This window comes from Chenopodium album, chromosome 23, assembly GCF_948465745.1.
Source record: "Chenopodium album chromosome 23, dcCheAlbu1.1, whole genome shotgun sequence".
NCBI lineage: Eukaryota > Viridiplantae > Streptophyta > Magnoliopsida > Caryophyllales > Amaranthaceae > Chenopodium > Chenopodium album.
In genome coordinates, this window is record NC_137856.1 from 7,335,771 (window position 1) to 7,360,910 (window position 25,140).

General features: G+C 30.8%; 1 protein-coding gene across 1 annotated transcript in view; it reads left to right on the top strand.

Moving 5' to 3' along the window:
* The window catches only part of LOC145606756 (protein ROOT HAIR DEFECTIVE 3-like), a 50,052-nt gene extending 35,384 nt beyond the window's left edge, over positions 1–14,668 (top strand). The window contains exons 15-21 of the mRNA XM_081662580.1: positions 5,750–5,915; positions 6,203–6,336; positions 8,444–8,715; positions 11,109–11,202; positions 11,312–11,458; positions 13,493–13,615; positions 14,211–14,668. Coding sequence (XP_081518706.1) covers positions 5,750–5,915; positions 6,203–6,336; positions 8,444–8,715; positions 11,109–11,202; positions 11,312–11,458; positions 13,493–13,615; positions 14,211–14,330 — 1,056 coding nt within the window. The 3' untranslated portion in view covers positions 14,331–14,668. The remainder of the gene's footprint in view (positions 1–5,749; positions 5,916–6,202; positions 6,337–8,443; positions 8,716–11,108; positions 11,203–11,311; positions 11,459–13,492; positions 13,616–14,210) is intronic.
* Positions 14,669–25,140: the final 10,472 nt, after the last annotated feature.

Genomic DNA, 25,140 nt, shown 5'->3' on the forward strand with positions numbered 1-25,140 from the left:
CCCAACCACCAAAACCTCCACCAGAACCCACCTAACCAAACTAGATTCACCCCTAATCCTAAACCTTAACCTAGCTGTAACACCCTAGAAATTCCTTTCCTTTAAACACACATTTTACTCTTTTAAAATACGTTTAAGGAATATCTAAGACATTACCGCCACCGTGAAATCGGCTAAGGCAACTATCAAAGATACACAGCTAAAGACTTAATAATTAAAACTATTTAAATAAATCAATTCAAAAGTCAAACTGACGAAAGTAAAGTTTAAAACCAACAAACCAAAAACAAATAAAATCCACTACAACTTGGAACCATTGAAGGCCCTTGTTCAAAAACCGTACCAAATCAAACTTTTGCGTTAATCCACAAAATAAACATCATCAATAATCAAAGCATAAAACACATCGCAATTTAATGGAAGCTAGCATGATTCTCTCTTCACTCATGCCCCATCATGAACATGCTTCAATACCTGAAAAGTGTATCTCAACTTGCCCCCACTATTCTCCATTAAAAAAGGGTCATCATAGGGCCAAGATAAAGACATGGCCAAACACACACAACACGCACTATCAACAAAGCTGAGTACATAAGCGTAATTAAACACACTAACATGCTTTCACCTATCATCACACACTTACCTCAATGCACCTGTTAACAAGCATTCACAACAATCAACAAGACACTTTAACTAGACACTAAATAATTCATTTAACGTTGATTACGCATCGAACGGGTTTCACTATACCTCCCCCAAATAAATTGAGATTAACTGACACGGGCTAACCGTGCCAGCGACAAAACTACTCAAAGGTGGCGGAATTCCTGCGCATAATAATAAATAAAAAGGAATGTACAGCGTCCTGTACTCCATTAGAAGTTATGGTTAAATATAAAACCCCATAACTCCCCCCATTGTTCATACTCAAGGTATATACTAGGCCTGTTCACGGATTGGATATCCGATCCGAAATGTGATTTCGGATCGGATATTAGAAGACTCGGATTTCAAAAATTGATATCCAAATCCAATTTGAAAAATTCGGATATCCGATATTTGGATATCCAAAATTTTTTGATCGGATGCTTCAGATATCCATTATCCAATATTAAGTAAAATTGTTATAATTACTTTATAAATTTCACTAATTTTACCGTTTTTTATCGCTAAGTTGTAAAAAATATTTTAACAAAAATAGTAGTCCTTTTGCAATTAATATTATCATCAAATATATTAAGAATATTACAATAAGTTAATAATACAGGGTTAGTTTTATATGAACAATTTAAAAATTATAAATATATTTCACTATTTTAGGCTTTATATTTCGGATATCTTTTGGATATCGGATATCCGAAATTATAAAAATTAATATCTAAATCCGCATCCGATATCCGCTTTTTCGGATCAGATATCCGATCCGAAATGAAAACTCGGATCGGTTGCGGATCGGATTATCGGATTTTCGGATTCTCAGATAGTTTTGTACGGGCCTAGTATATACGTTCCAAGAGTTTTGGTGCGTAACCTCTTTCACTTTACGTTATTTACATATTATTAGAGTTAGTGATGACTCTCAAAACATAATAGATCAATCAACAATAATTATTCAATCAATCAAGCATATCAATTTAATTCTTAAATATTTAGTGACCACATAATATTTAATGTTGAACCCTTTTTAATTCTACATCAGTGTCAAAGACACCTTAAACGCATAAAGCGCCAAAAATCCTATCCCTCGGTGTTAAAAACACCTTAAGTGCACAAAGGCACCAACACACTATTTATTCCTCGTGAACATAGACACATATATAGCTTCTTCCTCATGCTTAAAGCATCAATACAAATTATATGAACCATAATAAAATTCCTTTTCAGTATTCAATACATAATTAAACAATAAGTTTAATTAAACATGCTCTCTATCATGCCATAAATAAACATGTGATTCATAAATAATATTCCAAACTATTATTTTCCATTCAATAATTTATCACAAATAAATTATGCTTCACAATTCAATCACTAATAATATCCAAATCACAATTTTCATTCCAAACCTAGCATGATATTACTTATAATCAATCAAACACATTTAACATGCTACTACATCAGCATAATTATGCTAAGTACGCGAACGTACCTTGAATACGATCTTAAAATCACCATGACTAGTAAAAATTGCTTACTTCGAAGTCTCCTACACATTAAAATTATACAATTACTTTTGCATGCCCCCGGTTTACAATAATTTTATTGTACATCGAACAATTTGCGGAAAGTGACCCTTTTTCTTACAAAAGTGACCCTTTTTTCTTTATAAAGTGACCTTTTTTTTTACAAAAGTGACCCTTTTTTTTAACAAAAGTGTTTTTTTTTCATAAAAATGAACCTTTTTTACAAAAGTGATCTTTTTTTCACAAAAGTGACTCTTTTTTCACAAAAGTGACCCATATTTTACAAAAACACAGTACTGTCCGCCGACCTTCAAAAAAAAATGGGTCACAAAATTCAGAAAATATACCTTCAACTTTTTCGTTTGAACTAGTAGTAGGAGGAGCAATTGTCTCCTTCTTTGAAAGCTTAACATTCGCTATTATATTTGAAAACTAAAATCAAAATCGAATTTACATGAACATATCTTAAAATAACCAAAAATACAAAAAATATAGATGAACATACATACCTCAAAATTGGATGAAAAAGAAGAATTAACAAAAGAAATTACAAAATTAAGTTGAAAACCAAGATTAGATAGAAAAACGAGAGTGAAATTGAAGAACCAAGGAGATAAAAACTAGAAAGAGGGGTAAAGAAGAGGAGAAAGAAAAAGAAGAGCAGAAGAAAGAGAAAAAACAGAAGGAAAAAAAAAAGCAGGAGAGAGAAAATATGAGAGTGAAATTTCATACGTGTAATTGGGTCATAAGTCCATAACCACTGCTATTCAATAACTTATTGTAAACCCGCTTTTTTTAAACTTTTGTGAAAATTATAATAGAGCATTAAAATCCACTCTAAATAAATTTCTAGCAATATATACTATTTTAAAACCCCTCTTAATTCATTAGAGCAAGCTGAAATTATGTTTAAAACAGCATAATTAAGTCCCAATTAATGGGTAATTAAAATTTTTTTCAAGAACATAATATTAAGTGCTCTACATAAAATTCCAGCACTTTATTTGTAATTAAACCTTGCTGTAATTTAGCCTTAAAACACTTTAATTGAAGATCTAAACATTAATACATCATATACTTTCAATAATTCATAAATCATGAACCTAGGGTTTCAAAAATTGGGGCTTTTTAATTAAAAACCAAATCTAAAAATTAATTAACATAATTACTACAATCAAACATCAAAATTAAATCCCAAAACTCATAAATTACCTTTAGATATAAGCATAGATTAAATTAAAATAGGAAAGCTAAGTTTTTTTTTTTTAGTAATGCTCAAAAAAAGGGGAAAAAGGGGGGAAAAACCGACAGCCACCAGCTGCTAGCGCTTGGCAGCGGGTGAGGGGGGAGGCAGCCGAAAAAAAAAAAGAAAGGGAAAGGGGTAAAGAAAAAGAAAGAAAAATAAGGAGGAGAGAGAGAGAAGTTTACCTTGGGTTTTTCTCCACTCTGGGCAAAGTTGATTTGCCTCATAAGTGGGATATTTATACCCCTCCTCTACCAACCCTCTTCCCTAAACTTTCCTCTTTTAGATTTTCCTAATTCCTTCCCTAATAAAACTTGTTAAAATTAAAATTTCTTAAAATAAAACCCCAACTTTTATAATTAAAATAATTAAATAAATTTTCCTTTTATAATAATATTATTTAAAATACTATAATTAAAATGATTACAACTATTTAAATACTTTATAAAATACATACTTCAAATAAAATACGTATAATATACGGGGTATTACACTAGCCCACCTAACCCAAGCCTAGATCTACAACCCTAACCCTAACAAATTCGGCCGAACCCCCCAACTCAAGCAAACCACCCCACCACCCACCTAAAACCACCACCGTGGTTAGCGAATACCACAATCACGACCAAAAATTAACAAAAAAATTAAAGAAAGAAAATTAAAATCCTAACCCAACCCCCAAAACCCGAACTCCAACAACAACTACTCATCATTGCCATAAATTGTATAAAAGAAGTTCGATAAAACAATGAAATAAAATACAAATTTTTTTTTTTAAAAAAAAGAGAAATACATACCTTAATTCGACCACACATAACCTTGAAACTGGGTTTAAGAGCCCAAATTCGTCCATGAAAGTGGGTCAAATTTGACCCAAAAACCTTTGTTTTCAGCATGAGAAGAGAGAGAAAGGGCATAAAATACGAAAATTGTTGTTGATGTTGATGCCGATGATGGTGTTGTTGTTGACGCCGGTTTTGGTGGTGTTGTTGTTGTTGAAGTCGGTGGTAGGGGTGAGAAAAATTCCGGGTACCTGGAATTGGAACCGGAACCGGTTAGGAACCGGCGGGTCCGGAACCGAGATTGGACCCGGTGGTTCCAATTCCGGGTAATAAATTAAGGATCCGGTTATAACAAATTTCAATTCTCAACTTTTTGGACCCGGAACCGGTTGGGTACCCGGTTACCCAATATACTTTAAACTAAATAAATTTTAAATAATAAAAATATGTTAAATGTATCTAATTTGTACAATAAAAAAAGTATTATTAATACCTAACATGAATACAAATAGCTTAATGCATACTTCCTCAGTTCCTCCGTTTTCTTTTACTTGCAACACTTCCCTAAAAAGGAAATGTCACAATACTTGCAACACATTATAAAAGGAAAGTTACTTTAAGGAAAAATTATACTATTTCCCTTATCTAAAGCACATGGCCCACTAAATTACACTCCTAACAACCACTTATCCCATTTTAAAGTGTATTATATCATGTGAACCCAACATTTCTTAAATACCGTGAAAAAGTGTGTGTTGCACCTAAAAGAAAACGGAGGAAGTATATAACTATAAGTATTAAACACTAATAATAATACTAACTAAAATAAGAATTGTAATTTGTATTATATTTTAACAATTACATACATAAGTGGGTACCCGGAACCGGAACCGGTACCCGGTGGTTCCAATTCCAATTCCTAAAATTTAGGACCCGGTTAAACCAATTCCAATTCCGGTTCCGAATTTTTGGACCCGGTTCCAACCAATTCCAAGTGCGGGTCCTAAAATTTTGACTGGGTACCCGGTTTGCTCACCCCTAGTCGGTGGTTAGTGTTGCCGGTGGTGGTGGGAGATACGAGGTGGTTGAAAGTGGGGAAATTAGAGGAGAGCGAGAGAATAAGAACGAGAGCGAGCGAGAAAGAAGAAGAGGAGAAAGGAAAACGAGAGGAGAGAGAAGAAGAAAGACATAGGGAGAAGAGGAGAGAGAAGAGAAAAGATAGAGAGAGGGAATAGAGGCGAAAACGTGTAGGGTTTTGTAGATATATATTTATGTTTTTCTATTTTTTATTTAAAAAAAATAAAATTCTAAGAAATTTTCATCGGAAAATGTCCGATGGACTTTGTCGGAAAAGACCTTTTTCAACAGAAAAATCCGTCATAAATCACATATATACCGACGGAAAATTTTCTGCTAATTCATTGGATTGTTTGAGATTACATTAATTCGTGTTTTTTTTCTGCCGTTTACAAGATTAAGGATTTCGTTGTGATGCATGCTTATCATTCACCCTTACTTTTCTATCCTGAGTTTTGTATTAGCTTATTGAACCGGCTGTCAAATCCACATTGCAACATCTACGTAAAAACTCAGTGGAGAAGTTTAAGGAGGAATTCAACAAATGTGTAAATGATGGAAAAGCATTTTCTGCAGCTTTCGATAAATGCAAAGACACCTGTATGGAACATTTTGCAAAAGGATGTGCAGGTCATGAACCTTTACTTGATCTAACGAGCACTTAAAATTAAATCTAATATTGGTATATAGCTTTTTGATTGACTTTCGTATGATGGTATCCTATAAATTTAAAATATAAACTTACATAATATCTAGAAATGTTTCGAATGTCTTCATTATACATTTTGAATGATCCATATCTGTTACAGGATCATCTCGAAAAAAAGTTTAAGTTTATGACTGAAGTCCAGAATCAGTTTATGTAAACTCTATTACTGTCCAATTCAATTTATTTTATCTTATCTTTGATTCAACAGATGAATTTATTGAACCATTGCTAGCAGATAGTGATGTAAAATCTAGAATGATGTCCAAGCTGCGCAATGATATAGATGGTTATACGGCTAATGTCCGACATTCCAAATTGGCTGAACTTACTTCACTTTTTGAGGTAAAGGTTTTTGTATAGATTCTCTATTGCTTTTATTAGATACTATATATATAGATCATACTCCTCGTTGATAATGCAATCTTATCCAAATGCATGTTTCCTTTTTATTAGGAAAATTTGTTAAAAATAATCCTAACTTTCACGTATTCGCTTTAAATAATCCCAAATATGGATTATTATTATTAAAATAATCTCAACTTTGGAGTGTATTCGTTCAAAACAAGCCCTAATCGGTACTAACTTGTTATAATAGGTTAAGGTGACACGTGTCACCATGTGATTTGTTGAAAATTTTTTATATAAAAAACTTACAAAAATAAAAAAAAAAAAGGAAAATTTGACAATTACCACCTCCTGTTATGTCCATTTTAGCAATTACCACCTTCTATTTTTTTTTTTGAAAATTACCACCTTTTATTTTAAAAAACATCAAAAGTTACCACCTTCTTGCCCCTCAACTACCACGTGACGTCATTTTGGGCTCATTCTTTCCCTTTCCTCCCTATTTCCCTCACATTTCTCATTCCTAACTCGATTCTCATCCCCCCTTTCACTTCTTTTTCCCCCAAACAATAAAAAACACTTCAATTCACTCCTCCAAATCAAAATTGACGAACAATTATTAGCGATTTGGGGAAAAAAAGTGAAAGGGGAGATGAGAATCCAAGTAGGAATGGGATATGTGAGAGAAATAGGGAGGAAAGGGAAAGAATGGGCCCAAAATGACGTCACGTGGTAGTTGGGGGCCAAAAAGGTGGTAACTTTTGATGTTTTTGAAAATAGAAGGTGGTAATTTTCAAAAAAAAAAAAAAATAGAAGGTGGTAATTGCTAAAATGGACATAACAGAAGGTGGTAATTGTCAAAATTTCCTAAAAAAAATATAAAAAAGAAAAAAAAAACCTTGAAAAAAAAATAAATATAAAAACTGCCAGCCTCCACCCACAAACCACCTTCCCCACCATCACCACCACGGCGGCCATAATCGTCTTCCCTACCCAAGCGCTGACGGCCAGAAGCCCTCCCCCACGCCGATAGCTTCCCTTTGCGGCGCCCCTTTCCCCAAGGGAAATTCCCTATTTCTCATGGTGAGAAACGAAATTTGTTTCTCATGGGGGCATTTTCGTGAATAAATCAACAACTTTTTCAATATTGTGGGCTCCACAGTTGAATAAAGTTGAAAACGTTGTTGATTTATTCACAAAAATGCCACCATGAGGAACGAATTCGTTTGTCATCATGAGAAAATGGGGCATCCTCTTTCCCCAAAACCACCATCTCCACCACGAATCCCTAAAACCCTTGAAATCTAACCCACGACCACCATCTCCGCCACCAACCACGCTCCTTCCTGGAACCCCCTTACTTTCCGGTGCCAAGAAGCACAATCACCCTCTACACAGCCAGCTCCACTACGACCAGCACCAGCCCACAAACACACATCAACCACTATCCACGGAATTGCGGGTTAGGTTCAGTTGATTTTGCTGCAACGATAGTTTGATGTTGTTGTTGGTTTGTGGGTGATTGCACGTGGCTGCTGGTGTTTTCAAGATGTGATGATGGCCTGGGTGCGCAAGTTGCTGCTTAGGTGATGGTGGTTACAGGTGATGATAGTGGTGACGGGTGATGGTGGTTACTGGTGATGCTGTGATGGTGGGGGGTTTTTGAATTTTGACTGTTTTTTATTTTCTAAGTTTTTGTTTTATTATTTTTTTTTTATTTTCTTTTTTAACATTTCAACAAATCACATGATGGCACGTATCAAAATTTACCCCTTTAACAGGTTGTCGGTTACATGAGCATGTTTTGAGCGAATACACCCTAAAGTTGGGATTATTTAACACTTATTCAAAGTTGGAATTATTTAAAGAGAATACGTGAAAGTTGAGATTATTTTTAACAAATTTTCCATTTATTATTTGTTTCGCTAATTTTGCTTACATTATTATATCAAGCATGGGTGTTGATTTTGATTGATTTAGTAATTTCTAATTTTTACCACTATTATTTCTAGCAACTCTAAGCTAGCTTATTGCCGAGTTATCATAAAAAAGTATGAATGAAAAAAATTTATTGATCACAGTACATTATCCTTAAATGTTGCAGATAAGGTTAAAAAAATCTCTCATGGAACAAGTCGATAATATTTTGTTGGATCCTACAAATTATGAAATATTATTCTGGCCAACAATAGGATCTATTCTTCAACATGAGACAAATTCAGCAAGGACTGAGCTTTTAAGTGTCCTTCCTCAATTTGATTTGGATGAACAAAGCAAACAAGAAATGCTTGCAAAGCTAACCGACTATGCAAGAAGTGTGATTGAGGCAAAAGCGAAGGAACTTGCAGAAAATATTTCGAGCCTTATGAATGCTAGGTAAATTATTTATTTATTTATTATATTACTGCCGTTTGATATTATATGCAATATTATTTACTAAAAATGGTTGTTACGTATTATGTGTAATAAATATTTTCTTCTCTCTTTAAGTTGTTATTTCTCTCTAATCTATCTCTCTTATCATCACATACAAACACCCTTATCTTCTTTCTCTATTTAGCAATTGTAAACAAATTTTAACTAGAAGTCCGTATTGGTCTAGTAGAAAACTCAGTATTTGGTTAGTTCATCCACATTTAATTCATTTAGTTTGATTTGAATACTATAATCTAATTTATTTAACTTTAACCATGAGAATATTTTATCAAATTAATACAGCCTCTATTTTTTTAAAAAAAAAAATTATAACACTTTTCTAAATTGAATTCATAATACTTAATACTTGCAGCACACCATATTTGATTTTTTTTTTCCCAAATTGTATTTTTCCCTCATTTAAAGCTCATGAGTGTCATGACCCACATACTCCTATCAATCAACCATAATGTAAATCATGATAGGTATATCTTCCTTAAACACTATGTTATGGGTATTAAAAACAAAAGAAGTATATATTTTGAATATTATTATAATTTAGGTAAAATTGGTATAAACCACCTTTTTGTCTAACTTTTTTGAAAAAACCACCTTTTAAGTTTTTTTTTTTAATTAAACCACCTTTTAAGTACCTAAATTTTTTATTGCACCACCCCTATTTCAAATCTAACATATTGCATCTCAACCATCCATTCCAAATTATCAACCATAGCAAATCTTTCCCTTCCATCTCAACCATCCACTTCAATTACCTCAATTTAGGTTTTGAGAATAAACAAATACTACAATTTAATTTTTGTAGCAAAATTTGGTTTGGTTTTTTAGAGCTTAACTTAATTTAGTCATGCATATATATAAAGGGGAGGGTCAAATGTTTTTGGGGGTGAAAAAAATACATGATTTAGGAGCGAAAGTCATAACTTGTGGGCCCCTTTGACGTCTTAGTTAATTTTTTCGTCATAATTTGAAATAGGGGTGGTGCAATTAAAAATTTAGGTACTTAAAAGGTGGTTTAATTAAAAAAAAAAAAAAACATAAAAGGTGGTTTTTTCAAGAAAGTTGGACATAAAAGGTGGTTTTTACCAATTTTACCTAATTATTATTTTTTTTCTTTTTTTTTTTGTGTAATAAAAATGCATACAACATTAAGGCCCCGTTCTTTAGAGCTGCTTTGCTCTGCTCTGCTCTGCTTTGCTCTGCTGAAATCTGCTCTGCTTTGCTCTGCTCTGCTCTGCTCGGCTAAAATCTGCTCTGCTCTGCTTCAATCTGCTCTGCTCTGTCCTGCTCTGCTCTGCTCTGCTTAAAATTAATATTTAATATTGAATTATTATAATAATAATGTATATTTAATAATAATAATAAAAATTAATACTTAATGATAATAATTAATATTTAATAGTAATAATAAATAATATTTAATAATAATTAATATTTAATAATAATAATAAATAAATAATATTTGATAATAATAATTAATATTTAATAATAATTAATATTTAATAATAATAATAATATATAATTAATAATAATATTTAATTAATATTTAATAATAATATTATTAAAATTCTTCAAAATAATATTATTAAAATTAATATTTAATAATAATATAATTAATATTTAATAATATTAATATTATTAATAATAATAAATATTTAATAATAAAATTTAATGATTATAATAATAGTAATAATAGTAGTAGTACGTAGTAGTAGTAGTAGTAGTTGTTGTTGTTGTTGTAGTAGTAATAATAATAATAATAATAATAATAATAATAATAATAATAATAATAATAATAATAATAATATTATTAATATTTAATATTTAATAACAATAATAAATCAATACTATTATTATTATAGTATTAGTAGTAGTAGTAGTAGTAGTAGTAGTAGCAGTAGTAATAATTGTAATATAATAATAATAATAATAATAATAATAATAATAATAATAATAATAGTAATAATAATATTAGTAATAATAATAATAATGATAATGATAATAATAATAATACTAATAATAATTATAATAATAATAATAATAATAATAATAACAACAACAACAACAATAATACTAATAATAATAATAATAATAATAATAATAATGAAATCTGCTCTGCTCTGCTCTGCTCGGCTCTGCTCTGCTTTGCTGAAATCTGCTCTGCTTTGCTCTGCTCTGCTGAAATCTGCTCTGCTCTGCCCAGAAGCTCAAAAAAACCTAGCTAAGATATTCGAATTTATCGAACACACCAATGTTCAAATTTGATATTTTACATTTATTAATCAAATTCAAATAAATAGAAATTATTGTAATAATTCTATATTTTTGTGTTTTAGATTCAAAATTTTATTTCAATTTGAGGGTGAAATTCCACGGAAATGGACTAAGAAGACAAATATTACATCACTTGCAAAAGAAGCTCATTATGCGGTTTGTATATGAAACTTTAGTGCAATTTACTTCTTGGTATTTTCTCTTTTGGAAATTGTTAAGCGTACTAATTTATTTACTTTTTTTTTTTATCCAAATGTTTTTGTAGTGTCTTAAACTCTTAGCTGCTCTGGCTGCAATACAGTTGGATGATGAATTTGAGGACCTCTTTAAATATTTAATTGTTTTATTGGATACCAAGGGATACGAATCTTCGGATAAGGTTAAGCATCTAGCATCAACCAGCTGGAACAAGGTTAGGTTTCTATTTTCTAGCTTAATCTTTAGGATAACTATTGGAGTCGATTTAATTATATTTGTTAATATTTTATTTATGTTAAGTTAATCTTGTTATGAGTTTTAGACAAGTTATGTTTCCAAGTGTATTATGTATATATATGTGAGTATTATCAATGCAAAAGGCTAAGCCGTTTTCTTTACAATATTTTTGAGTTTAACCATAACCGTAATTGGTTTAGGGCATGTTCACATTTACTTAATTTCAGCTCAGTTCAGTTCCATTCAGTTCAGTTCCAATCAGTTCAGTTCAACTCTTAATTTCCCTCTCACATAAAATATTCATTTCAGCTCAATTCAGTTCAGTTCAGCTCCAATCAATTCAGTTAAGCTCCAATCAGTTCAGTTCAGTAAATATGAAAAGGCCCTTAGTATGAAATCCCCTTTAGATTTATAATTTGACCAAACTCTCATCTTTCTTCTTTGATTCCCATAAACATTCTAGAGGATGTTCGTTTATCTCATTTGTTAGTTGAGACGATTAATACAAGAAGGGGGTGAATTGTATGGAGTTCCTATTGATTACTTTTGCGGAATAATAAAACAATGCATATAAGAACTTGATAAGACACACATATTTCATGAGGAAACCTTCCAGGGCCCAACTGAAAGTAAAACCTCGACCTTACCTTAGGGATTTCAAACACACACCACTTCACTATAATATGGCAAACACCAAGTTACAACCTATTGTGCACAGACCTTTACTCACAAGTTCCACACTGTACTTGCTACACGATAGGACCCTATCCTACCCAATCTAAGTAACACACTTAAATTCACTTGTACTACCAAAGTACAAAACCACTTGTACTACCTAAGTACAAAACTCTCAACTTCACACTAGAAGTTTATACAATCTGTATGCAATATAAAAGTAACAAACTCACCCAAATAACCCAACTAATACAAATGTATGACACCTAGTATATGATAGGCAAGCTATGCAAGAAATCTGAAACTAATATGACAAGTTAGAAGCTTGGTAAACTTACTCAATTAATGATTTGTGATTTCTCCACGCATAAACTCACAAAAACCTTAAACCATTTCGATCTCTACTATTTATACAAGTATGATTTGTACAGCAAGTAGGTTTTCTAAAAGATAAATAAGTTAACTTATCTTTAAAACACGGTTTTAAGTAAATCATATTTGAAAAAAATCTTTTCCAGATATAAGATAGAAAGATATTGTTATAAAGAATCATATCTTTTTAACAAACCGATTTTAAGAAATAAAACATTTTAGAAAATCTTTTCCTAAAATCTATCTTTTATATTTTCCTTATTAATTTAATTACCAAGCTAACTTGCCACGCTTTTAATAAATCTCGTGCATTAACCTACTTAACATATTAACAATAATCTAGAAGATAAAAACCTTAGCTAAATTAAATTGCTGCCCCACGCTTCTGTACAGGTAGGTTACTTGGGCTCCATGCATACTAAGTTCCTCCAGGGACCTTAGCTTGCTGACTTCAAGTTCCTGTTAAGGAACTCAGTTCTTGTTAGAGAACTCTTCTTCTCTGTTTAACTTATTGTATAAAGACTCTTCATGTCTTCTTAGTTCAACCTACTTCTTCCATCACCACGATCAACTTCACCTAAACTAAATAAACACTTGAAAACCTTTATTAGATGAGTTTGCTTTAGTTTAAATTCATCATCATCAAAACCTTTAAGCTTCAACATCCTTATAAACAAAAAGTTGTAAAATTGTAAATATATCAATAATTTAGCATGTTATATTGTAAGTACTACGTAAATTAACAACTGTGGGCACATATTTTATAAAATGTTGTTGATTTATTTATATATTTGACATTACATAAACATGTTTTATTTATCAGGAGACGAGTGTTTATTTTCTCTCCAATTATATTAAAAGATAATACTCCGTAGTATATAAGTAGTAGTTAAAGGTAAAGTGATATTATTGAGCTAAATCGAACAAGCCCGGCTTAACATTCAATGCTATAATCATTTTGTAGATTCCATTGTTAAAAACAGTTATAACTCCATTGCAATGCTCATCACTTTGGAAGGAATTTTTGAAGCAGATAGATCCAATTATTCAGGATGCAAAGGGTGCGGTTGTTCACGATACATCGAAGGTGTGGTATTATCTCCTTATGTGCTCAATCATTTACTTCTGTTGTTTTTTATACTCCCCCTATTTTTAAATACTTGTTCCATTTTTCTTTTGCGGTCATTTTAAGTATTTGCTCCATTTTACCGGCATTGACCACCACACAAGCTCACCCAAGTAACATACAAGTTAAAAGGTCATTTTTTCACAAATTTTCCCTGTAAAGGCCTTTTTCTAAAAAGTTGACCAATTAAAAAATCCATTTTTCAGTTGACGAAATTTAACTTTTACACTATTCACAATTTATATCTTGACTAACTTTTTTGTGATCTATATTTACGATAACAAAAAGTTAAGCAAGATCATGTTTGAATTATTGTTTCAATGTCAATTTTAGTAATATTCTTTAATTTTATATTATTAGTAATTATGATATATTATTTACAATTGTGTGCTAGCAAAAATGATAAATGAAATATATTAACTAAAAAAATCATAGGAAATATTCATAATCTTATTTTTCCCAAACTCATTTCTTTGGTTGACTCATGTCTTTCTATAACTTCTCATCACTTCTATTATATTATCATCATGGTTTAATTTATTTCCTAAATCCTCAGGAACGCCAAAAAGGTGTTGAAATGGCTCTTGGGGTAGTAAATTCTGTCTGTAGTGTAGTAGGGGGAATTTTTGGTGTTGCTAATTTTGCTCATAATCTTGGTGCTGGTGCTAATAACTAGTCATTTTGGTGCTGGTATTGATACTGATCATTTTGGTGTTGGTGCTAATACTGGTCATCACGATGCTGGTGCGGGCTGGGTTGCTGATACTGATCATCTGAATTGGTGTTGGTGCCGATGCTGGTGTTGGGTCAGCATCTGTAATTAGAGTTCTCTATTATCAAATGTTCAATTGTACGGTACAATCACCAGTATTTAGCATTACAATTAGAGTCGTGCAGTCAAGGAATGCTGATAATGAGTGCGTACTGTTCAGTACATTCATATCCATTATACGCTGTATGAATTGTAGTATACAAGATGATTTTTTTGAAGCTAAATACAAATTCTTAAATAAACTTGGTTCACACTAATTTATTGTGGACAACTGACATTGGAGAAATTATAGTTGTTTTATTGATAAAAAAAAAAAAAAAAAAAAAAAAAAAAAAAAAAAAAGCCACTATAATAAAATGAAGGTTACTATGTTGAAAATAAAAGTCATTTTAGTAATATATAGGCTATAAGAGGTTACTTTTTTTAATGAAATATTTTATAAGGTCATATTAATAATAAAGGTCACTATGTTAAAATTAAGGTCATGACGTTGTACTTCAAGTTCACAATAGTATTAAACGTTATACAACTTTTAATAAAGGTTACTATGTTAAAAATAAGGTTACTATGTTAAAAATAAAGGTCACTATGTTTAATATAATGTCAGTTGTGTGTGTATAAACCTCGGGTCCACAATAATATTATTGTGAACCAGGTCCATGCAAGTATTTCTGTCATATGTTAATGTTTAGTTTTTAAATTTTATTTAGGAAAATACAAATAATCTCAACTTTGCTCAATTTAATTTAAATATAAGAACTCTGAGAGTAATACAACGCCTCTTCTTCTCTCAAATTTCGATTATTCTATATAATCTCAACTTTCACTTGCAATTTCTTCTAACAATTCCAAAACGATCAACAAAATCCCAAACTTGCATTTTTCTCCTTCCGATGCAGGGGTATAAGATGAAAACATTGACTTGTTTGCACAAACATGACGGGTTGCACCTATATCAATCCACCATTCTTTTGGATTCCCTGCCATGTTGCACTCCGATATCATTGGCGAAAGATGTAAATCATCAAGTTCTTCAGAGATCTTATCAACCTCCACAAAACTAGCTTGGGCATTCTTCTTTTTCTTATTGGAATTTCTGCAATCTTTGCCTTGTGACCAAGTTTACCACACCCATAACATTTATCCTTAAACTTCTTTTTGTGGCTTTGGCTGGAGTCATCATTAGTACGCTTCCTTTCATGGTTTTTTGAAGAACCTTCAACTACATTGGCCTTGGAAGACATGATAGTGTTGCCACCGGCTTTTTTATTATCCTCTTCGATTCTTAACCGAACAATAAGATCTTCAAGTGCATATCCTTTCTCTTATGTTTAAGATAATTCTTAAAATCTTTCCAAGATGGTGGCAATTTTTCTATACAAGCAGCCACTTGGAAGGACTCACTCAAAGTCATATTTTCAGTATGTATTTCATGGATAATTAATTGGAGTTCTTGGACTTGACTCATTATTACAGTCTTACTATCCACCATCTTCTACTCCAAAAATTTTTCAATAATGAATTTCTTTGATCCAACATCTTCTATCTTGTACTTATAATGGTCTAGACTTTCCCACAATTCTTTTGTCATTTTAATCGGACTATACACATTATAAAGTGTATTGTCAAGACCATGCATTAAGTATATAATTCCGACACAAATAATCGGAATACTTCCAAGCATCTATGGCGGTGGCCGTGTCTTTGTCGGCCTCTCCATCCTTCAACTTAGGGGCTTTCTCTGTGAGGAACCTTGCCAAGTTCAATGTAGTCAGATAAAACAACATGTTTTGTTGCCATCTCTTAAAATCAGTCTCATTGAACGAACTAATCTAGCTTTTCCCCATGGTTGACACTAGGCGAAAGAGTAACTACATTGGTGTTTGTAGCCATTTCTATCACAAAAATAGAAAATACGATTAAATTAATAATCACATGCACCATACTAGAAGAAAATTAATTAAAAAAAAAATACAAACTTCACCTAACCAAGATAATGGTTACAGTGATAGACGTATAGACAAACAACAATAAAACAATAAAAATTGAAAAAAAAAAATGAAAACTTCAATTCTTAATAATAACACACAGGTAATTCCTAACAAGTTGCATGAATAATAAACGGAACAAAGTGAAGCGTAATAACTATCTAGTCATAATAATTATAGACTAGTAATACAAAATGCAAAAGTAAAAAAAATTTGTCTTAAGATTGTTATTGATACTACTACACGAAACTAGTATTAAAAAATCAAATAATATGTATCTAATATACAAAATAAATTAAACATTACACATATCTTTATACTTGATTCAAATGGTAGTTGTAATAACTCGAGCCCAACAAATCGCGATGTGTCCTTAACACAATTTTACTCCCTTTACGATTCCCAAGGTTATTAAGCAATTGTCTCCCAGGATAGAACGAGATTCGTTTCATATAAAATGGTATTGTAATTATAAGAAATCAGCGAACAAACTAGATTAGAATAACTGCAACTATATGCATTTATATCTTGAGAGAGTAAATAAAACTAATGTTCTACAATCATAAAACTGAACAACCAACAACTTTTTTTTTTTTTTTTTTTTGACAAGAGCAACCAACAACTATTTATAGACAAAGAAACATGGATAAAAAAATGCAAGTAATGAAAAGATACAATTATCCATTATAACTAATGAATAGTTAATAATGAAATAATACAATTATCCACATTAATTAACAATTACCAATGAAGAGTTACAATTATCCAAAAGTATAATCCAATAGTCATACAAATTGTCATACAACACTATTCTACATAGTTCTTCATTAACACAAAAAATATTTACAACATAAATATCCAACACCAACTGCAGTAGCCAAACATTTATATTAGTTTTATTCATATATAGGAAAATAGATTGCCAATAATTTTAACATGTAATCTATTATTAACATTTTTTTATTAGGAAAAATCATAAGTTGCGATTTTGAAAAACAAATTGTTATAATAATAAGCCATATATTTGTACATTGATTCAACCATTGGTCCCTCTAGCTTAAAAAACCAGGCTCCGTCCCCTACATTTAGCCAACCCCACTAATGAAATCAAGGCTTTGATTGATTGATTGCATTTTTCAATTTAGTTTTCTATTGAAAATCAGGGACTTTAAGTTATTTTGTTTAGAAAATTTAGCGTACTTTATGTTTTTTTTTTTTTTGTACGTTTTGTGGTAGTAGGGCATAAACCATTTATCTTATTGGTTTAACCAATTCTTAAAAATTTGAGAAATGGAGGAAGTAAAGGGTTATTCTACTGTGTCATTCTTCGGGAACAATTTAAGGTACACATGGTATACAAAAGGAATCTTGTACACAAATTTCCTATTGGTTGAATTGGAATATTCCTTTTATGTGAGCCAACTCATTTTCATTTGAAATTCAAACTTGTTATTTAAATATTCAACTTTTGAATTTCAAATTTTTCTTTACTTTCGCCTACCCAAATTAATGTAGTATATAGTCCCAAAAAAAAAAAATCAGATTTTTTTACCCCATTTTTTTTCTCTCTCTTGAAGAACAATATACAAAAATGAGTTTCTGAATTTCAGCTTGAAACTAATTTGTTTTAAATGGTGTGAAACTAATTTCATCGTGAAACTCGTGAAACTAATTTCACCGTGAAACAGTATACAAATGTACTCGCGGTGCGATATGTGGTCGGTTAAATTGCAAACGCCGTGAACATTACAAACAACAGCAGCCTTTAGTACATGAGCCTTTTTGCGAACATCCACAAGGCACACAGCAGCCTGTAGTACATGTAGACTTCCATTTTAATGTTCACATACATTCCGGCCCGTCGCGGTGTGGCTTACTATCTTTAAAATGAATTGTAGTGATTATATATTTGATGAATAAACTAATTTAATTGAAAGTTTGGGGAAGGTGTGAAAAACAAAATCAGATTTAGAATTTTAGGTGCAAAATTGGTTAAAGATTATGTTTTACAATTCACCCAAAACAACACTATCCGGAATTTGATTCGACTCCAAGAGAATGATTTGGTGGGATGGTTTTACAAACAATATAATATATAGTTTTTTTTCCCACAAAATGAACGTGCTGATACCCCTTAGTCCAATGGTTAACTTTGAAAGTTGCTTGTTCATACATCAAACCACTGTTCGAACACTGTGATGGCATAAATTGTATTTTTTTCTGGTTTTAATTATTTTTAATTTTACAGAATCATATCTAATTTTAAAATATCTGAATAACATAAAAGTTAGTGAATGAAACAATGTTTTACGTATATCTTTTATTTAGTTTTTAATTATTTTATGTCCCCTAAAAACAATTTTTTTATTTTAAAGAATCATTCTTCTTTTAATAAAATCTTGATTGATAAACGTGTCACTATGAGATCTCCGTACAACATGTTTAAAATGCTAGTAAACACCATAGTTTGAAATGAATTAATAAAACTAGTGGTATGTGTTGTGGAATATGTGGACCAGACTTCCAGCTGCCATCACCTCCCAATCCACTTTGCCCCATTTTTCCCTTTTACATATATTTTTTCTCTTTCTTAGATCCATGTTTAGTACATGCATTTTAAAGATCAGAATGGCATGTTCAAATTCCATAAGGTGTACAGTCTGGCATGTTGGGAGGCTTGTATATTATCCTAAGTTGAAGTACAAAGATGGAGAACACCTTGTTGTTAACAAAACATAATTTTTTTTATTTCTTTGAAGGGAACAAAGATATACTTTTAGATGTATAACTAATCTTTAATAACTATTTTTTTTCTAAAAAAATATTTTCCAATGATATAATAAACAAACCCCTTGAGTTATGATGGATAGTCATTTTGTGTTCGGATCTTCTGGAGGTACAAAAGAAACACATTTTGCTTTTTATTTTTTTATAAATTTTCATTTTAAGAATCATTTTTGTATTTAAAAAATCATATTTAATTGTTATTAATATAATATTAAGGAAATCATATTTGTATATATAAAGTCAAAACATACACTATATTTCAAAGTGAAAAAAAAAACAAAAAACTATTTAATTTAAATGTTTTGCACGTAAATTATTTGTATAATGTGTCCAATCAATTATTTATGGGCATAAGTCAGGAAATTTAGTCTAATAGATACACTATAAAAATTAATTTGTTTTCATCCAATGTATGTGTTGATACCCCTTAGTCTAGTAATAAACAAACCCCTTGAATGACCTAAAACTAGTTGCCCTGTGTTCGAATCTTATGGAGGTATAAAGAAACACGTTTTGCTCTTTTATTTTTTATAAATTTTCATTTTAAGTATCATTTTTGTATTTAAAAACTCAAAAATAATTAATATTAATTTTAAAGGAATCATATTTGTATTTGTAAAATCAAAACTTACACCGTATTTCAAAGTCATGAAACTTATTGAAACTTTGTAATACCTTATCAAAATTATTATACCTTATTGAACTTATCAGACCTTACTAAACTAATTTGAACTTATTTGAACTTATTGTTCCTTATTGGACCTTATAAGTACAAGTATCCATCATTCGGATTTAAATTCGAAATTTAATCAAATCAAAACTGAATTATTAATTCGGATCGGATTTGAACTTTAAATCGAATTGGATTGGATTGAATTTTTTGAAAATTCGGACGTTCGAATTGGATTGGATTGACCTTGTTTGAATCCAAATAAACCGAAATAAATTAAATATGAAATCGTTAGTTTATGAATAAGTATTGTTAATATAATCATGCTAAGCTATTATTATAATTATTACTATTTATCATGTAACCTACTTACGTTTTCAATACTTTTATTAATCGTGTACTACTATACTTTTAAGAAATAATTTTTTATTATTGTATTTTAATTTTTATTTTCGCATTAGGCCCAAAATATTTGAAACGTATTTGCACTCTCATATCGAATCCAAATAACCAAATTTTAAATCGGTTTGAATTAGAGTGGATTTGATAATTGAAAATCGAAATTTATTTCGGATCGGATTGGATTTGGGCTAAATTCAAACCAAAAACCGTATGGACACTCCTACTTATTATTAGACCTTATTATTAGACTTGATTAGAACTTATTGAAATTTATTAGACCTTATTTAACTTAATGTAACTTATTAGACCTTATTTAACTTATTGGACATTATTATAACTTATCTGAACTAATCTGAACTTATTAGACCTAAAAATTATTTTTATAAGGCGAAGAGAACAAACCCTTAACGAATGACGGTGTGCAATTGAAATAGTTTTAAGGACATTTTGTAAAAAACTACCTTATAAAACACTTTTTTTGCGAGAAACTACCTAATAAAAAAAATATTGTTAGAAACTACCTAATAAAAGGGTAATGTTGTAAGAGACTACCATTGATCGGAAAGTCACCGTTGACTTTCAAATTCCGGCGTTGACCACATCATGTGCCAATCTCGTGACTTTTAATTCACTCTTTCCCTCCTTTTTTTCTTAATTGGCACGTGACATGATCAACGCCGGAAAATAAAAGTCAATGATGATTTTTCAACCAAGGGTAGTCTTTTACAACATTTATCCTTTTGTAAGGTAGTTTTTTACAACATTTTTTTTATTAGGTAGTTTCTCGCAAAAAAAGTGTTTTATAAGGTAGTTTTTCACAAAATGTCCTAGTTTTAAATTTTGACCGCCTATTAAAATATTTCACTTTGATTAATATATTTAAGGTTTTTTTTTTTTTTTGTTGAAATACATTATTAAACCAAACAACAACATACAATAATCATCATAATATATTAATAAGCATATTATTACCATTTAAGGAATCATATTGTCTTTAATAGAATCATCCAATATATTTGACATAAATATAATTAAATAGTACAAATAAATAAATAATATGATAATATATGTGCTGATACCGTACCCCTTGGTGTAGTTGGTGAATGCTTTCCTATTATGTATAAGTGATCCGTGTTTGAATCCAAACTACTCCATTTTTTTTTTTTGGGTTTTATTTTTAGTTTTCGTTTACATAATAGCCATACATACTAATGTTTCCCATTTTAAATTAGACTTTTAAATACCAATGATACTAATTATCAATAAAACAATTCGAATCATGATTAATTTAAATTCAATATACCAATTATTATTATTTTTGTTTGCATTTTATATTTCATTCACCAATTACCCATAAATAGTAACGTCCTAATATAAATTAGTACTTTTAAATACTAATGTTACGAATCGTCAATAAAACAGTTCGAGGTCTGGTTTCTTTAAATCTGAAATTATAAAACTCCTACTACAAACCCAAAACCTTTCCGCATTTCTGAGCATCAAATTCCATAAAACAACATCTTTTTGAATTTAAACAGCATCAAAATGGTATTAACAGGATCAATTTTAATATTGGCTTACTGATTCATATCTAATTCATACAAATACATACAAACATTTTCTCAAAGACATACATATGGCAAAACCTTGTAAATTCTTCACCGCTTGCAAAATACATAACCACAGCCGGAGTACGACTGAATTATTCTTCTCCGTTTTACCGATTATGAGAATCATGTTCATTTATATTGTTATTAACCTCAACCTTAATCTCTTCATTACTAATGTTAGTAACCTCAGCTTCTTCATTAATAATCGAATGGCATGCATTGTTGCTTTTTCTTCTGTTACATCGTTTGATTCGATCTGCATCTCTGATTGAGCTAATCACATCGTTTATCACTTCATTAAGATTAGTGTTCAAACGAGGGGACATGTTTTTGCATTCCATTTCACTGCCACAATGTCAAACACACTACTGTTATTTATTTCAGATTCAACAAAATAAAAAAAGATACTATAAAATTATATTTTAATTTAATATTGACAAAATGATCATACATATAAAAAATGGATACTATAAAATTATTGACAGCAAATAAACCTCGATTCCATTTAACAATTGCTTCCATTGCAATGGAATCCAGAAAACTCCTTCAATTAAATAACATCTCACAAGAAACAAAACCAAAGACAACATACAAATCAATCTATTAATCAAAACGCTTTACCCTTTCAATTCAATCTTTATAAAAACCTAATTTTTACCCAAAAATCATCTACTTCAAAATCAAACAATGAAAACCCTAAATTATCAAAATCATCAAACTAGGAAATTTAAACGAAATAATTCAGCAACTAACAAGATTACCTGCGAATATTTGTAACTGATTGACGAAATTAATATCCACACTTGAATAATTTCTTCACAATTCTTCCCTTATTCAAATTGGATGTGTTCTTTGCCAAGGAATTTTGGGGGAAAAGATAAAATTTTGGGGGAGAAGATGGGAAATTTTGATGCTTAATTGGGAAATTAATGGTGTATTATCCATTAATTGTTGCCGCCCACTAAAAATTTTGCCGCTCACCTTCCTCACAATGGCGCCTAGGCTGAAAATTTTGGCTCTCATCTTTCCCTCTTCTTTTTTTTTTCCTTTCCCTCTTCTTTTTTTTAGTTTCCATTATTACATAGATGAGTTGGCGTTTTTTTATCGGTGGTGTACAAAAGGAATCTTGTACACTTAGTGTACCCCTAGCCTTTTACTCATTCTTCAAAAAAGGACACCATAACACGCTGATGTGGCATGTTATGGTTGGTCAATTTTCCCTTTATTTTTAAAAGCCAAAATGTACAAAACATATATGTATAATTGGAAATACATGTATTATTTGTAAAGAATACATAATTATAGTATTTGAAAATCTATTTTTATTTTAAAATCATCCAGAAAATTAAATTATATATTCAAAATTTAGAAAATCAAATATTCATCATCGTTTTTTATTGTTCATCATCATTCTTCAATTGTGATCTGAATTAATTATCCCTTCGGCTTTAGGGTTCATTAATTCTAATTTATGTAAAAATCAGGTTGTTTGTCTCTCTTGTGCGATTATAGATTTATAGGCAATTAGAGTGCAGCGGTTAAGGTGCAGAACCCAACAACTTTAATTTTCTGCGCACATAGGTCCGGTGAAGGTTCACGGCGGCAGCTCAACGATTTGGCGAGTTTTGAAGCGATTTCAGGCGTATTTTGAATTGGGATCGATTTTGGTCATTTCAGGAAGGTTTCAGGCGAATTTTTTGGGAATGTCTAGTTCAGTTTTCAGGCGGTTTTCCAGCCAACATTTCTAGAAGCCGTTCTTCTTCTCCGGTAGCAAATTCGTGATTATCCATCGTTCTGGTTGTTCGCTGGCTAGCTATTTCGTATGTTTTTTAGCAAGGGGTGTTCAACCTTCAAGTTCAAAAAAAAAACGGTAAAATTAGTGAAATTAGAAAGTAATTAAATTGATCATCATGTAATCAAAATTTTGGGTTCATATAATTGTTTTCCCTATATTCATGGAGTACAAAATCAATGGAAAACTTCGTTCAATTTCAAGTAATCTAACGATTTTCCTTAAAAAAAAAAAGTAATATAATTTAATCAAACCCAAACCCACTCCAGCCTTACCAAGCACAGCACCATCTGTGTTAATTTTAATCACTCTGTGAGCTGGTAAGCGCCAAGTAGCAGCACTTCGTGGCGGCTTAGGACTAACTCTAGGAGTAGCAATTATGTGCTGTTGACTTCAAGTTATCTACATTAAAAAATGAACATGATTAACTAATAAGCCCTTGGTAATTGTAAGCTGCAACGATCAACAATGATGTCTAAATATTAGTCGTCCTGTACAAAACTATCCGAGAATTCGAAAATCCGATAATCCGATCCGCAACCGATCCGAATTTTTGGATATTCGATCCGTGTTTTCATTTCGGATCGGATATCCGATCCGAAAAGGCGGATATCGGATGCGGATTTGGATATTAATTATCAGAATTTCGGATATCCGATATCCGAAAGATATCAGAAATATAAAGCCTAAAATAATGTAATTTGTAAATTGTTCATATAAAACTAACCCGGTATTATTAACTTATTGTAATATTCTTAATATATTTGATGATAATATCAATTGCAAATGGACTACTATTTTTGTTAAATTTGTACAACTAAGCGATAAAAAAACGGTAAAATTAGTGAAATTTAGAAAGTAATCATAACAATTTTACTAAATATTGGATAATGGATATCCGAAGCATCCGATCTGAAAATTTTGGATATCCGAATTTTTCAAATCGGATTTAGATATCAATTTTTGATATCCGAGTCTTCGGATATCCGATCCGAAATCACATTTCGGATCGGATATCCGATCCGTGAACAGGCCTACTAAGGGCGTGTTCGGCAAAACATAGCTGTGAAGGTAGCTGTAGCTGTGGATGCAGCTGTTAGCTGTGTAGGTAGCCGTTAGCTGTCAACAAGCTGTTAGCTGTGAAGATAAATAATTTAGATATGAGTGTTCGGTAAAATAGCGGTTGACTAGCTGTTACATATAAAAATCAATATTTTATTTTTAAAACTATAGATTAAATTTTCAACAGCTACCTCAAAAGCTACCTCTAATTTGAAAAGCTAATATTTCTAACTTTTCACAAAAGCTACCTCCACCACTAAAAGCTATCATAACCACTACCTTGCCAAACACTCACATTTTTTGTTAAGTAGTGGTTTGACTTGGTCAAACCACTAAAAGCTAGTGCCGAACACGCCCTAAATATATAACTTTAGTGAAAAATGTGTACAAGCACATATTTTTA